Source organism: Pipra filicauda, unplaced genomic scaffold, assembly GCF_003945595.2.
Source record: "Pipra filicauda isolate LSUMZ 115617 unplaced genomic scaffold, ASM394559v2 scaffold25_size4600443_pilon, whole genome shotgun sequence".
Taxonomy (NCBI): domain Eukaryota; kingdom Metazoa; phylum Chordata; class Aves; order Passeriformes; family Pipridae; genus Pipra; species Pipra filicauda.
In genome coordinates this window covers 3,859,083-3,875,842 of record NW_024104376.1, presented here as the reverse complement: position 1 = coordinate 3,875,842, position 16,760 = coordinate 3,859,083, and the positions used below count along the sequence as shown (strand labels likewise).

At 44.1% G+C, this 16,760-nt stretch overlaps 1 protein-coding gene and 1 long non-coding RNA gene across 2 annotated transcripts; one reads left to right on the top strand and one right to left on the bottom strand.

Moving 5' to 3' along the window:
* Positions 1-705: 705 nt before the first annotated feature.
* Positions 706-4,985, bottom strand: LOC113993552. Its single transcript, XR_003542685.2, has 3 exons — positions 3,716-4,985; positions 2,367-2,530; positions 706-835 (listed from the first exon to the last, which is right to left on the bottom strand). It is a non-coding gene; the product is annotated as an uncharacterized LOC113993552 (long non-coding RNA).
* Positions 4,986-5,734: 749 nt separating this feature from the next.
* LOC120323427 lies at positions 5,735-10,871 on the top strand. The gene is made up of 3 exons (XM_039382177.1): positions 5,735-5,819; positions 8,993-9,508; positions 9,596-10,871. The coding sequence occupies exons 1-3, from the start codon at positions 5,735-5,737 to the stop codon at positions 9,730-9,732; spliced, it is 738 nt and encodes a 245-aa protein (XP_039238111.1). The 3' UTR covers positions 9,733-10,871.
* The last annotated feature ends 5,889 nt before the right edge of the window (positions 10,872-16,760 follow it).

Below are 16,760 nucleotides of genomic sequence, written 5' to 3'. Positions count from 1 at the left end.
AGTGCATTGTTGTAATGTGATTATATGAAGTATAGATGGGATTTAAGTCTTAGGTTTGCTTTATGAACTGACTATTATAAGTTTTGGAAAACATTATTTTTAAAAAATCTTTAGTAGTTTGGATTTATGACAACTACTTTCTGTGCCACTGTGTTTTAATGTTGGGGGCCACAGAGAAAAAAATCTGGATCAAAAAGAGGCTTTTAAAACTGAGTAAGACAAGACATTCCTCTGGTGAAGAATATCACCCTGGTCAGATCCCACAGCTGAGCAGATCACATGTGCACTTGCTACTGCATTTTAGTCAAAGACCTACTTTTTAAAATGTATTAGCTGGTCTACTTAGGCTGAATAACTTAGTGACTGCTTCCATTGATCAGCTCCTCAGTAACATGCAGAGGGGACAGGAACCTCTAGCTGGAGGCAGTGACAGGCAGCTGAGGCAAGTAGGAGGAGAGCAACCTCTTCAGCCAGTGTTGGACTTGAATGAAGAGGTAAAGCTTTTAGTGATTTACTAGCAAGTTAGCTGGGAAGAGAAACAAAAACATACTCTGCTTATACTAGAAAATAGGTGACTGTCAGTGCTTTTGTGCACACAAGGCATTTTTCAGTTTGAACTCAGTCTGAAATATGTGACTCAGTCCAGTAGTTCCAAACAAGACCATTAAAAACTGCTTTATTTATTCATTTTATTTTCTTCCCCAGATCATATAAACACTTGTGTTTAAAAATCAGAGCCCTTCTTTTTCCTTGTGCTTTCTCCTTCCAGCATCACATCAGTGACCTGATTTTCAGAGGAACAGCTCTCAAAGTCCACAGGAGGTACTCAGTATGTCTGAAAATCAAGCCATAAATAGACACGAATCTTTCTTTCTTTTTTCCTCCAGGAACTGAACTGCCAAGTCTCAGCAAACAGCCAAAGAAACCCAGCTTGTTCACAAATGCTAATTTAAAGCTGCATGTGTTTTTGCATAGGCTGCATTGGACTGATTAAATTTGAGTCACAATAAAAGAGAAATTTATTTTTCTAAAAGGAATCTTTAAATTCTTGGAGGTTTGGGAGGGGGAAAAAAGGCTGTCATTTGGGAGATCTCCATCTGCGGGGTCTGTGAGTAATCTTGGAGCGGAAGCAAAGAGGAAATCCCCCACACCACTTAATGAAATGCTGTTGTGGGATAATCACTGCCAAAGAAACTCATCAGTTCAGACTTTGAGCATCTTTGTCTGGTAAAGTGTCTGAATTGAGCAAGAAAAACATGCATTTCCTGTGCTGGGGGGCTTTTTTTCCCATATTAAGATCCAGATTGTTATTCTGTAGGAAATGGTATCATTCATATCGGGAAAAGCAGGGGATAGAACCAGGGTTTATTATGACTCCTTTCTCAATGAATTGACTTTCTGTTTGTTTTGAAGATCTTGAGAACAAGAAACTATTTCCTAGCACAAGAGAAGTTAACAGTCACACTGTCATGTTCCTCTCATGTATCTTTTTAAATCTTTTTTTTCTCAGATCAAAACACTGTCATGTGCAAAGCAGCTATGGAAAAACTGTAATGGAGGGAGAAAATTCCTATCTTAGATCCTCGTTAAATTCACAGGCAGAAGAAAGAGAAGTCATTTATAGTCAGGGAAAAGGAACTTTAGAATTCTTCCAAAGAGAAGGCATTGCTAAGTTCAAATCAAGACACTGGTGTTTCTCTAAGGTGTCACAGGTCCAACAAACTAGATCCCCAGATTTATTTACCTGAAACAGTAGAGTACAGATATGTTCCAGATCAAGCTAGCTCTACTCTACTTTCATTTAGTAAATGATTCATAAATTGTCCCAGATATTACATGAACCGTTACATGGTTAATTTTAACAATTCCTCTCTTGCATATAAATCAGTATAACTCCACTGTCCACAACAGGCTAAGGCAAAATAAAGGGATACATTCCTCAGTGTAAGAAGAGGGAGTAGAAAACCCAAAGGGATAATTGAATGTATCATTAGCAAGCTGGGTGATGATACTAAACTGGGAAGTATTTCCCCTTGCAGAGGGTTATAGATAGGTTGGAGTTTTGACCAATGATTAATGGGATCAAATTTAACAAGATCAAATGTCATATTCTGCATCTGGGATGCAGTAACACCAGGCATAAATATAAACTGGGAGACCAGTGACTGGAGATCAGCCCTGCAGAAAGGGATCTGGGCAGCAGCTCAACAGGAGCCAGCAGTGTGCCCTGGCAGCCCAGAGGGCAAACCCCATCCTAGGGTACATCAAACACAGCACAACCAGCTGGACAAAAGAGAGGATTATTCCACTGTGTTCAGTGTTGGTGTGGCCTCAGCTGGAGCCCTCTGTGCAGTGCTGGGACCCACCTGTTAAGAAGGATGTGACTGCCCTTGAATGCATCCCAAGGAGCACAACAAAGCTGGTCACAGGGCTGGAAGGCACATCCTGTGAGGAACACTTGAGGGCTCTGGGCTTGTCTAGTTTGGACAAGAGGAGGCTGAAGGACGATCTCATTGCTCTCCACAGCTCCCTGAGGAGGGGAAGGGAAGAGAGAGGTACTGAGTGTTTCTCACTGGGCTTTAGTGATCTTTACCAAGAGGGTGGTTAAACAACACAACAGGGCTTCTAGAGAGGTGCTTGACACCCCAAGCCTCTCAGGGTTTAAGAGGCATTTTGACAACGTCCTTAATAACATGCTTTAACTTCTGGTCATCCCTGAAGTGGTCAGGTAGTTGGACTAGGTGGTCATTGTAACTCCCTTCCAACTGAAATTATTCTAGTCTAGTCTAGTCTAGTCTAGTCTATTCTCTCACTTCCATTCTCCAACCTCATTTTGCCTTTGAATTCTTCCATCCTGTAACTCTCTTACCATTGTAAGCAGTTAGCCTTGCTCCACAGGACCAAGATTTTTAGTCTACAGTCTCAGATACAAGTACATACTCTACCTTCCACGGTTTCTGTTTTATCAAATGGGTGTTGGATGTATAAACTTTCAGGTACCAGAAAGCCATGTTTTCCTTTTCTCAACTGAACCTAACTACTATTCCACCCCCTACCCTTGACAAATTGCCTGTTGCTTCAAATATTTTCCATGCCTATCTGAGTAATCAATCTCAACAAGAGATGTGAAAAGTAGTTCTGCTTCCTCTGATTCTCCCAAATATACAACAGCCTGGTACTGAAGGAGAGCCCCGTGTGCTGGTTGTACACCCACATGCCTGAGTACCAAAAGTCTCCTGTTTCTAGCAGCAATTTATTATTTATCAAATTAATCAAATAAATTAGAAGTTGTTAGAGGCTTGCTCTACTTTATACCATAAATGTCTGTCCTCCTTACCAGGTGGACTGGCACAACCTGGCTGTCTAAAACACACTGTTCCAACCTTTTGGGAGTTTCCATATATCCCAAACAAGCATCCTTGTGGGAAAGGGAAGAAACATGCAATAAGAAAAGCAAATAATTAGAGAATAGTTAGGCTAAACTTAGCTCATTTAAGTAGTACTTGATATACACTTCCCTTTTGTGTACCAAGTGGTAAAAAATATGTATGTCTAATTTCCCTATTTAATCTATAAAAAAGGAAAGTTGCCTGCTCATCTTCCTGAAAGGAAGAGGTGAAGGAAAGAGCAATAGTGAAAACTACGCTAATTATTTTATTAAAACATCAAGGAAAAGAATCTCCAAGGGTATCTTATTTACAGTCGGTCAGCTTACCACCCCAGGAACTTCATAGGTTTCCTCTGATGTCCTGTTATGATCTACATGAAGTTCAAGCAGTGATGCATCAACATACAGGATAAACCAACAGGAAGGCAGGTTTTAAACTTTCTGAACAGCTTCAATCTATCCTCAGTCTGTCTGCTTATCCACGTAGACGCCTTCAGTAGCAAAAAATGCATTTCCCAAGCATAGGATGGAGTATAATAATTAATTCCCAGTTTGTGGGAGAAGGAGCTTGGTAGGTTTGTGAATTTATCTGCATGGGATGGAGAGGATTTCTAGTGAGGTGGTGCTTTCATCTTAAGAACTAATTGTGGAAATATTAAACATCGAGGAAGTCTATGGTGCGTTTAGCTTGGAAGGTGGTAAGATCTGAAGTGATCTCAGCTGGCAGTGAGTTTCTAGAATTTTTTGTGTATGAAATTCTGTATTGCTTTTCCAAGGTTGGATGGCCTTGTATTGTTTCAATGGTGGCATTTTGTGGCAAGTCAGGACCCCATAGGGAAGTCAAATGCTATGACCGCCAATTTCAGTCTCCAGGGTTATTTTAACCAGGGAACAGAGACTTGTTCTGTGTTTTGTAGGAACCACAGCAAAGGGCAGAGCACACTCATCAGTCCTTTTTGTTAAACAGAAGGTTTAAAGAATTTTGAGCCAGTCACTTCTAGTTATATGGAGCACGTCCTTTGCATCTGAAATAAAGCAAACACTGCTCTCAAACCATGAACTGCAGTCTGGCCATCTACACACATATTGAGCTGTCTTCCCCTTGCAAGTTTGTGCCAGGCTCTATCAAAAACCTTTCCCATGTTCTCAAAGATGGCACTCTCGCTGCCAGACCCTTCTCCAGCTTCATTATAGATATCAATTGCCTTGCTCCCCCCATGGAGATGTATCATGAACTGGTCAGTCCCACCTCTATCCACTATCTCCTAGAGGTTCCATGTCATCTTAGAAGTATTCTCTTTCATTCTGAAAGGTGGGTACAGTGGAGTATTTCTCAGGAAGAACAAATCTTGAAACAAGCTATGAGACAGTTTTAGAAGTATTTCTTCTTAGTTGTCACTGCAACATTATGAAGCTCCCTTGAAATATATTTTTTTCCATTAATGATAGCTGGCACGGGGAATTATGGTTGTCAGTAGAAAGGCAATAAATGTATCAAAGAAGGCTCTAAATATATTGTAACATGACCGAGGAAGGAGAAATATCCAGGCAGATGAGTAAAATAAAATATCATAATTCTCATATTATCATATTTTAGATCTGAATTATAATGAACTGGACCTGCAGGTTCTGCTAAACCCAATGGAGACATATTAATTTTCAACAGATATGGATACAGTGTGGGTTTTGTAGTATATAGTTTGGCAGTAAGTTATGCTTGGGCCACTCTCTACAAGAAAGACATTGAGGTGCTGTAGCGTGTCCAAAGAAGAGCAGTGGAGCTGGGGAAGGGTCTGGAGCAACAAGTCTGATGAAGAGCGACTGAGGAAGCTGCGGGTGTTTGGCCTGGAGAAAAGGCAGCTCTGTTACATGCTGTCTTCACTTCTGCTATAGCCTACCAACCGTGGTTATTGTACACTTTCACCCTAATCTGCTGGCCTTTCAATAATTGCATTCACTGTCTGGCTACTTGGAGCAGGGGGTAAGTTTAACACTGGGACACTCCGTTACAGCACGTGTGGTCAGCACAGCTGCAGTGTCAGCCACAGTGCCCATCAGGACAGCAGCATGACAGGACGGGAGCACAGAGCTGATGAAGATCTCCTGAGCGCAGCCCAAGGCTTTCCCTGTTGCCTTGTGGATCTTCTGGCCACACTCCAAGACTTTTCCTGTTGCCCTGTAGTGCTGAGTTATTTCCCCAAAGCTTCTTTCTTCCCACTTCCCTACTTCTAGTCATTTTCTATCAGGATGGAGAAGAGACACCCCAGCAAGCCCAGGGTGGCCTGGGAGGAGGCAGGTGCTGCCCAGGAAAGCAGCTCTCCATAAGAGCCTCATGAGGTGGCCTAGATGAAGGACAGGGCTCCCAAGGAAAGCAGTTCTCCAGCAGAAGTCCCCCAGGTGATCCTGGCAAAACCATCACAAACACAGATGGGTGAGTGACGGGCCCCGTGTGACTGGGCAGGGTTGGGGCGCTCCATCATATCCTGCAATGATACCACATCATGTTTCCCCGGCATGCTGTTAGCAGAGGTCCTAGGAGTGGATGTGATGCCTGGATGCTGAGGCTTCTAGGGCTGGACACCAGCCCCAGCACAACCTCTGCTAAGGAGGAGGGGGAGAGCAGAGAGGCCCCAGCTCCCACTCCAGGGTGTGAGCAGCAAAGCGCAGATGGCTGGCAGGAGGCAGTGATGCAGTGGGATGCTGGACCTTTCCTGTCTATCTGTCAGCACATTCCTCAGCCTAAGGCATCGGGGCTTTCCCTGCCACGATGTGCTCCAGTGTGACAGCTCCTCTGCTGGGCACCCTCCATCCAGGAGCCGCAAGGAAAGGCCATGCCAGGGGAGCAGGCGTAGGGCTGAGCAGAGGGCAGATCTTCTTCTGCTCTCTCCTGTCACCCGACCCTCTGCAGCCCTCCCTGCTCTGCCCCTCTGTTAGATGTCAGTTTGTTACCCCTGTACAGAGAACAACAGGAAGTTGTGGACTCCATCCAGGCTCTTGACAGCCTCAAAGAGGTAACCATGGCCAGTTGGATGGCAGCTGAACCATCATCTCTGGGAGGGGCTCTGCTGGTGGGGTGCTGGCTGGGCAGAGCTGCTGCTCCCCTACCTCAGGGCTCCAGTATCGCTGGCCATATTTCCCCCCTCTTATGCAACCTGTTTGTATCTCTGTCCCCTGGCTGCCAGAATCTGGGCCACAAGGCCACCTTTCTTCAGAAAATTGTGGATCTGTGCATAAGCACAGATAAGACATAAGCCACAGTCCGTGGCTCGTCACAGCACTTGGTCCACTTCTGCTGAAGATATGAGGTGGTAGAGAGGATCCTGTTGAGGGGACACTTGGTGCTCTGGGGAAGGGGGCAAGGCCCCCTGGTACTGGCATCCTATGAAGGCAGAGCTTGGGCAGGGCTAGGGTCTGGTGGCAGTGGGTGCTGGCAACTGCCAGGTCCCAGCTCAGTTGTAATCTGTGGATGCTGCTGGATGTCCAGTCCCATGAGATGAGACACATAGAAGTGCGGAGGCTCGACCTGTTTGCCATTGAACCCTTGAAGTACTCACCCATCCCTCCCAGGGACTCCTTCCCCAGAGGACAGCATCCCCTGCACAAGGCCTCGAGGCACTTCCCTGGTACCACTGTCCAATTGGACCCTTTCTTTTTGCAGCACAGTGGAAAAGGTGCTGGAGGGCAAAAAGAGAAGACCGCTAGAAGCCTGCTTCATAGCTGTTCTCTTCCTTCCTAAAGAAAACATGTCAATAAGGGGGGCACGGCAGCTCTGGGAGGAGGTAAGTGCTGGGTAAGCTGCAGGAGCCACTAGTCCCTCTGGGCTTCTCTCTGGCCATCCTGTGCTGTCCCATGACCAGAAGTCCAAGGCAGGTCAGGGGCTCAGCTTTGCTTTCCTGCCCTCATCCCTTCATCCCTTTCCCAGGGCCCAGCTGTATCCAGTGCTGCAGGCTGCTCTACCTGCAGTAGACTGCCTGCTCCTAAGTCTCTCCTGGGAAGCGCAGGTAGCTCTCCTCACCTGGCACTGGGAACTCAGATCGGTCTCCTGGGGGTGAAGAATCACTGCCACATCTCTTTGTCCTCCTTGCAGACCCTGGCAGCCATGGACTCCATGCTGACAGCAATAGTGCAGAACACTCCTCCCTCCAGAATGGGCAAAGAGCTGCAGAACAAGTTGCAGGTTTAGCCTGTCCAAACAGTGGGTGTCCCAGGGCTCTTCCGCACCCTGTGGGGGAAGGGTTGCCCACTCCTGAGTGGGCAGTCCCCAGACAAGTACCACAGAGGCAGAGTGCTGAGGTGACAGTGACCACCTCCTGTGTCACCAGGCTCTTCTGGAGCACCTACTTTCCTGCCTGGCCAAAAGCTTGGCCCAGGACCTTTGGCCCAGGACAGCAAGGGACCCCAGGGGCAGGAGCCCCACTACAGGTTTTGCCTGAGGTCAGAGGAGGCCTTGAGGGACAGTTCAAGTTCCACACAGGAGCGGAGCTGCGCTGCTGCTGGAGCAGGTGTCTGCTCCCGGGGCTCATGAGCAGATTCTCTTTGCTCAGGTGCTGGTGGACTTTACCAGATATCAGAGAATCGATGTGAAGGTTGCGGCCTTGGAGAGGATTTGTGTACTGAGAGAATGGATGGACAGCTATTCCTTTCCTCCTTCCTACCAGGAGAGCAGCGAGATGTGAGAGTTCTCAATCTACCTCTTCCGAGAACACCTGGAGTTAGCAGTGGTGAGGAACAAGAAGAGATGGAAGACCTGCATATGGAGTGCACTGGTCCCACTGCTCTTTCATATGGGTGACCAGTCCCCAGTGTGGCCAAGGTACAGGTTTCAAGGCTGAGCACTGACACAGGGAGGGCTGACCCTCCCTGTGGGGCCCAGGCGACATGGCAAGGGCTGCTGGCAGTGGGCAGACCTCCCTCAGCACAACCCATGGGAAAGGTCCCTGCAGAACCAGCATGAGCAGGGATGGAGAAGCTGGCACGGCCATTTCCAACACCTGCCCTAGGGCTCCAGTAGGGCTCAGCAGCAGCCTATGGCCACCAAAGCCTGAACTGGCACATCTCCACAGGCTTCTCTGCTGTCCCTGAAATGTGTCAGAGGCCAGGACTTCAAGCCTCAGTCCCTGTTCCTTGGGGCTGTCCCAAAGAGGCCCCCAGACACTTTGGCAAGGGCATGTCCCTGCTTCCTAAGGTCAGGATCACCCCAGGAACAAAGCCAAGAGGTGTCCTTTGCCAACCATGGTGCTATCTCACAGCTTGTGCTGCTATGCAGGCCACTGAAGAAGTGCTCCTTGCTGCTGCAGAGCTCCTCAAGTGGAGGTAGCTCAAAGACCTGATGCAGACACAGCAGACTTGGAGGATTGATGAGTGCTTGGTAGGAACAAGCCCCAGGGTGCAGGCTGGGTGAGGGTTGCCCTGTACCCAAAGCCTGGGGTGTGGGCTTTGCAGCTGGGCCTTTCCTGCCTTGCTGCAGCCCAGAGCCCACAACCTGGAGCTGCACCCCAGTTTCTGTCCTCCAAGAAGGGAGCCCCAAGGGCTCATCTCTAGGCCCCTCTCCCTTCCCTGCACCCAGTGGGAGAGAGGGCTCTGGGCAACACTGAGTGCTGGCAGGAGGGACTGTTGCAGCCAGCGGGGGGAGGCTCTGTGACTTGTACTCTCTCCAGCTGGGGAAGGACAGGAGCAGGGCTGAGGAATACCTGCGTCAGCGCCTGTTGTACCCCAAGGACCCTGAGGCCACTGTGCGAGAGGTGACCCTCAGGTTCATCAGTGAGCCCCAGCCCCTGGAGTCCCTCTTTCGGCAACCTGGCCCCCATCCCTGCTCCTGCACCAACATCGTGGCGCAGCCCTGGGGCTGCCCAAGCCCCAGCTGTCACATGCTGGGCCTCAACCTCCCTCCGCCACCCCTGCCCATGCAACTGGGCTTGATGGCCACCTTGCTCAGTTCTACCCCCCTGAGCTACTGGTGGTTCCTGGGGTCATCCCTGCTGAGGGGGAGGAGGGCAGGGCCAGGGGCCACGCTGCTGGGAGCCCGCTGGGGAGCAGAGGCTGATGGAGCTTTGTCCCTAGGGGTGGCCACGCGGCACCTGCAGGACCAAAGCACAGAGAAACTGGATGAGATCTGCAGTGGTGAGTGGGGAACATGGGCTGCAGGGGATGTCTGGGGGTCTCTGCAGACACAGGGGTTCATCTCAGCTCTGTTTCTTTTGGTCACAGCCCTTCAGCCCTTGAAGACTGTGGGCAACGATTTCATCTCTTACCTGGCAACTCAGGCCATCTTGATCCTGACAGCTTTAAATCTACAGCAAAACCCAAGATTCAATCTACAGGCACTGTTCTTTTGGTGCTACTGAGCCAGTTGGAGGATGGCTGTGATTTATTAACACTGGAACAATAGGCCCAAATCCATGATGTCCTTCAGATGCGCAGACTGTGTCCTGCTTGGCCTTACTGCTGCCTGCAGGACAACTTTCCCCTCAGCACACCCACAGCCCCAGGCTGTTTGAGAAGTTGACCCCTTACTGAGGCTTTACCCAGGAGAAACCTCATTTGTGTCTCCTCAGGGCAGTCCCCCCACCATGCAGTGAGGATAAGGCACAGAAACTGTGGGCTCCGCTCTGCCTTCCCATGGGTGTACAGGCATCCAACGACGCATCTGCTGTTACTGCATCACCACCTCCCCTCACCATAATGGGTTTGGAAGGGTTTCCAAGCAGAGTACTGTGGTGTTAAGGAGACCAGAGGGAAACCTCAGGGGTCCTAGAGGGACTGGAGGACAAACAAAGAGCCTCGGTTGCTGCCACCATGGGAGAAGATGGGCCTCCACTGCCATGTTGCTGCTGACAGGGGCAGCTGTCCCTACCCACAGGTCAGGGGCATGATGTTCCTTATAAATCCTTGTCAGGCTGAACAAAGACACTGGACACGTGTCTGGGAACTCTTATGTTTTACTGTACAGTCGCCATAAGTCTGGCAACCAGCCCACTATTTAGACTGAAAAGATGTTGGCTAACAAGCCCTTAATTTCATACAGTACGTCTCTAAGTTCTCAACTCCCAAAACAAACTCCTCAAAGGTGTTGGCACACAGGCCACTACACACAATCAAAGGTGCTGGCCAACAAACCACAACGCACCAATATTCATTTGTTCCCCCCCGAAAGGGAAGCCTTTTCACCACCTCGGTTGTAATATCTGGAACATGCAGGACTTGAGTGTATGTCAAGGGAAAGTACTAGGCTTAGGCATTTACCTGAATTGCAATTATTCTTTAAATCAGACATGAAAATCACTTACAAAAAGTGTAATAGTTCAGTAAACTACTGTGAGATTTAAAAAAAACCCATAAAATCTCAGAGGCTGGAGAATTTCTGAAACTGAATAAGCTTAGGAAAAAAAGAAATATTACCCCTCATCCATTCCTTTATTGTTTTAACAATGTGCCTAATAACAAAGTTTTGAGGTTTGGTTTCTTTTTTTGGTCTTTTTTTTTTTTTTTTTACTAGGTAAGCTTGAAAATATACAAAAATATGTTAGCATAATTTTCCTCATGAATTATTTTTGTGTTTGCCTATCTACTTCTTGGTCATTTTCTAAAAATAGTGTCCTTAACACTCCTTAAATTGTAGTTGAAAGTGAAAGTTGAAAGTGGTTGCAGTCGTCAAGCTACCACGAAAAAAGGGGACACAGGTGTCATATCCCCTTTTACACACCGAGGATGTTAGTATGAAAATTACTTAACCTCAAAAGAGGGCTTCAGTGACTTCAGGTGAGTCCCGAGTCATGGGAATGTGCAATGGGGACATTGTCCTTGCTATTTGCTGGTCATAACTCTGAGCAGCTCTCCATCTACACTTCTAGATATTCATTTCTTTCTTCCAGAGGCAATTGTTTCTCTCCATTGACTGTCTAAAGAACCTAAGCATCTGTCTGAGGTGCTCTGGTTGATTGTGTTGGAATTAGTCATCTATGTTTTAGGTACTCTGGTTCTTGACTTCAAAATGAGAAACGGCAGTGTTGTTATAAGTATTTCAACACAGAATTCTGTATACAAAGGACATGAGTAATAAAAGAGAAGACCCGTATTCAGAATTAAAACACTCCATGCTAATCTGTTTCACAGATCTAATCCCTTTCTCTTGGAAGTATGTGGAACATTATTAGTCTTCAAAATTAAAAATACATCAGTGAATAACTTTGAACTTACTAAAAACTATTCTTAAATAATCTGTAAACAAAATCAATTCATATAATAAATATTATGACAATGGACTTTTTAAAAAACCTCATTAAGCAGTTGCACTTGGTGAGTTAATCATTTCCTTGCTCACAAATAGCCACACACTACTATGCATTGTACATGAAATCTATTTCTCTTGCAGCAACCTGATATGAATGTCTATATTGTTTGGTTCGTGATAAATTTTCTCAGCGTTACGATTGAGGAAATATTTAGGTTTTTATTTAACTTTTGTTTTGAAAATTTCTGACAATTTTGTTTTGAATCACCATTAAAAAAAAAATCATAAAAAATAACTTTGTAAAACAAATTCGGTTCATGCCAAATGAACTCAACGCGGAAAAAATTGTTTCACCACAGTCTGAAACTTCTTGCTATTAATAATTTTATTATTATCAAAATTTTGTTTAAATTAAGTAGGCAAAGCACTGCCATTCTGAAAATTGAATGGTTTATTTTCAGTTCACAGGTTTTATTTTGGAATTTTAAACCAAAACAGTTCCATAAAAGCTATACACATTTTTCCAGTGTTTCAACAATCCAGTCCTCCAGTTTTAATGGCAAAATTTTACCCTGTTTATTTTAACTGAGCTTTATTTAAGCTGCAATGCAGTACTCTCACTAAGAATTGAGGTAGGCACTAAGATTGACAGTAAGATGATGCTAAGGACAAAAATACAGATATATGTACTTGATTGACTGTTTCAGGTTGTCAATCAGATTACTCAGCATGACACCATTATTCCACATCATGTACCAGAGATGTTAAAGATCACACTGAGTCTATTCTGGCATTCATAAAACTGATATGCTGTAAAGAGCCAACATAGTATGGATTTATAAATGAGTATCTTTCAGGCACTACAGCTAACAAATATGTTCAGTATTCATCAAATCTGTAAATTCATGAAAGCCTGGAATTCATTGAAAGTCAAACACAAAACTCAACTTCTATTCTCTAAACAAGTATATCTATTCAGACTACACTGAAATTACAGCCAGTTTGGCATCTTACAGACAAACGGTTTTTTTAAAAAAAAAACAATCAACATCTTTGATCAGTTTGTAGACTCAGAATTGTTTTACGAGTCTTTGTTTGGCCAATACATGAGAGGAAAAATGTGGAACATTTAAAAAAGGATCGAAATGCCTGATTTATCTAGGAGTCTACCATACAAAATATAGCTAAACTTAAAAGATTTTCTCTCAAAGAAACTATTTTCCCACTGGTTTGAAGGTGAATTGTAAGTTTAAGCTTCCAAAATTCTCTTTTTCTCATTTAGTAGAAACTAAACCATTAGTAGCTCTTTGGCTATACATGTCTAACGTTGACCACCACCGTGATGACTCTGAGGAGATGCAGATATGATGCTACAGAAGCAATTTGTGTTGTGATGAAAGAGAGTGATGACAGAGACTGGTTTAAGAAAGAACATAGAGAAGCTGTTTAGGCAAAGAATGTAATTCCAACCGGGAATTTCTCGTAGAGAGAAGACTTGTGTCCAATGAAGTCTTTGTAAATTCACTGTAAGAGAAACTGATACTGAACAAATTAAAAAAGAAATAGTGGTCATTTTTTAGCAGTACTGGTGATGAACAAATATATACCTTAATAAGGAGGCAATGATTTCTTCTCAACTCAAAGTTTTCAAATAAAGGTCTTCCTTTCTGCAAGACTTGCTTTTATCAAGAGATGTAAAGGAAATCAAATACTACAAGGAAATCAGACTACTAGATCAATAGTTTTATCTCCTGATAGACTCTTAAGAAGTCAACGGCCAGATTTTCAGTAACATTGCATGTGGAAAAATTTTACATTATTTGTGTTATTTGGTTTAAAACTATATGTTTTAAAACTGAGGTTTCACCAGACGCGAACCTCTTTAATACACACCTTTTATAAATTTTTTCCCCAAAGACAGAATACTCCTTGGTCTCACTTGAGGCCTTGTAGGAATCTTGTGCTGGGAACAATTTCTTTGCTAGGGTGAATGCATAAAAGCCCTACTGCAGTCTACTATGTGGGAACCCCAAAACATATGTAGAGCTTGAAAAACCCCAAATGGGATTTTCATGATCTTATCATTATCACACTTGCAAAACAGATGTACAGTTTGATCTGATTACTGGGTTTCAATTTGCAATAACACCATGCAAACTTTTCCTGTGTACATAGCACTAAATATTGCAGAAAAAAAAGGCATAAGAAAAGATCAAACTTTGGTGCTTTGAGTCTACAAGTAAGACTTTGTTTCACTTGCATTTTTAAGAAGTTTTTCAGTTCGTTTGACACCAGACCTCAATGCAAGAGACCAGAGTATTGAATTGCTGGAGTCCACATGCTTTTTCATTGGAAAATGTCACCAGTCATTTCTTTAAAAGTCCGGCAAACTGCTACAAGATACCATGATCAACATTGGCCTGTGTGGAATCTTTCAGGGCTCAGGTAGTATGTAGATAGTCAATGTTTATACATACAAACCCTCAGAATAAGGGGTGCTAGAAATCCTTGAACCAAAAGGAGTTTGCAGTGACTTAATAATCATTTAAGTGCATTGTTCAAATTAATAACTTGAAGCTTAAAAAATTACAAGTCTTCATTTTCTCCTTCTGGGGGAGAAAATATTTTAAGATTTAAGCACATATAAATACTGGATAAAAAAACCTGTTGTTCTTATTAATCTGCACAGATGTTCTTAGTTCTTGCAATTCTAGTCTTCCAATTACTAATCCCCTGTAACTACAAAAACTCACGGAAAAGAAGAGCCTGGACCCTTGTGAATTCCATTCTTTCCTCTAAGCCAATCAATTATTCCCATGTCCAGCTTTGACACAATAGGAACTGAAAACACATTGTTTATGCTAATCAAAATTACCCCCAATTATAACCTTCCTTTACCATACCTATCGTTCTGGGTGCTGTGCAGCTCACATCAGAGCATTGCATAATTTCTCATTTGACCTAGAAGCTGGGAGGTTGCAGAGACTCAGTGTATCTGCCTTTTTCTCACTTTCTTCAATAATTTCAATAACTTTTTGCATGGGCATTGCTAGCAGGAGGCCACTGCACACTGGACACTTGGCATGACCTAGAACAGACATAGAATCATAGAATAATTTAGCTTGGAAAAGACTTCTAAAATCATTGATTCCAACTACTAACTTAACATTGCCAAGTCCATCACTAAACCATCTTTCTATTCATCTACTAATCATCTATTAGTAAACCCCAAAACTGAATTACATGCAATCCTGCAAAGAGCTGTGAATCAATTAATTTCACATTTAAGAGGAGGGTGGGGGAGAGTTGCAAAATTCTGAATATTTGAAAATGTATGCGACCAGAATAAGTCATACAGATGGAGAGAATGCAAAACACAGTGATTTAGAAACTCTTGTGGTCATGAAAGACCACCATTGTATTTGTGCATGACCTACAAGCTCCAGAGGCCATGTGTGAAATGAAACACGCAAGATGTTACTTTAAAGAGCAACACACTTTGCAGGTTTGACAGCTCCAGCTGAATGCTAAAATCTGTGACCACTTGTTGATAATTCGTAGTACAGTTTTTCAAAGAAAGCAGGAAACGGAGGCTTACTGCAGGGAAAAAAAAAAAAAAAGAAGAAGAAAAGAGAAAGAAAAAGTTGACTCTTACTTGAAAGCAGTCTCTATATATAACGTTCCAGAAAACATTAACTGAACCACTTACTTTAATCATATTCATTCTTAAATTAATTGTAATGTAGAGTCTCTTGAAAGAAAGAGAAGCATGGAAATAAATACAGGGCTGGAAGTCAAAACATTTATGCTCTCATTCTAACTCATTCTTCATGTTTTCTAATGATGTTGAGGAAGTAATTTAAGAAATTCTATTTCTCTGTCTGCAAACTGGGCATAAAAATATTTTCCTCTTCTACTCACAGCAGTGCTTTGAGGCTTCAGGATATCCTTAGAAAAAACTTTACTGGTACTGGTGGGATTCCATGGGACGAAATTGTTCAAGGGTGGAGCACAAGCATTAAGAAATTGAAATGTGTGGTTGGTCACACCTGTGCTGGAAGTCAGAAACCATGGAAAACAGTCCCTGCACTGTAGTGCCAATGAGAACAAAGACAAGCTGCTAACAGCAAAATAGGGCTGTATCAGCCCCCACCCTCCCCACACTCCGCCCTTCCCCAGCTGGTCTTGCACTGTCCAGGCTGGGAATATAAGGAACTAAAAGATAGCTGTGGAGCCATCACATTCAGTCTGTAGTTAACAGCGACATGATATCCTACTGCTGTTTCTTCCAAGACACATAAGTGTGGAGAGAGCTACTTTACATCTATATAGATGTCTAGCTCTGAATTAAGCCAGTCTCACTCTGTTGACTTGGACAGAACTATACTTATTTATACCAGAATATTTGGCTTTCATTATAGCCTTCTTTTCTTTTTTCATTTTACCACTGCCAGTAAAAATGAAAACCAAACAGAACTCTGCTAAAATGGGTCACAAGTCTTTGTACAAAGCCATGAAGTTGGCCCTTGGCAGCGTGTTCCCATTGTGTCCAATTCCATCACAGCATTCTGCTCCCTGCTGCACCCACTCTACAGCCTTCTCTGACACTGGGATGTCTTTCCTGCAGCACACGGCAATTAGCTGTTTTAAGGGGTACTCATCCCAGCATTTGCCATGTTACTGTGACCCACTGATGAGTACCTGAAGAGGAGAGATATATCAAAGCATACTTTGAAGTTGTGAAAGTCTTTTAATTTTGACTTATCGCCTAAAGCAAGGATGAGGTGATCTGCAAGGCTGGATCTTTTCCATCTATTCTTGGGAGCTGCGGGAATGGAGCACTGCTGCAGTCACGCTCATACAGGTTTCTAGTACAGTGGTCCTATGACTGCTTGCAGAGATTTTAGAACACCTCCCTGAGTCTTCTGCAAACATCTTGCTTGGCCTTTATTTGCCGTGGGTACAGGTGTTAGTTTAAAGAGTTATGCCAAGAACAGCAGACAGTGGAGTACAAGGACAGCACAAAAGGTAGAGTCTGAGTTTCACCTGTAGATGTTAATAAATCATAGCACAAGATAGGTTGGGACTGCCTTTTTCCCTCCTTTCCACTGCACCATATTGACCACTAGAGTTTGCTGTATT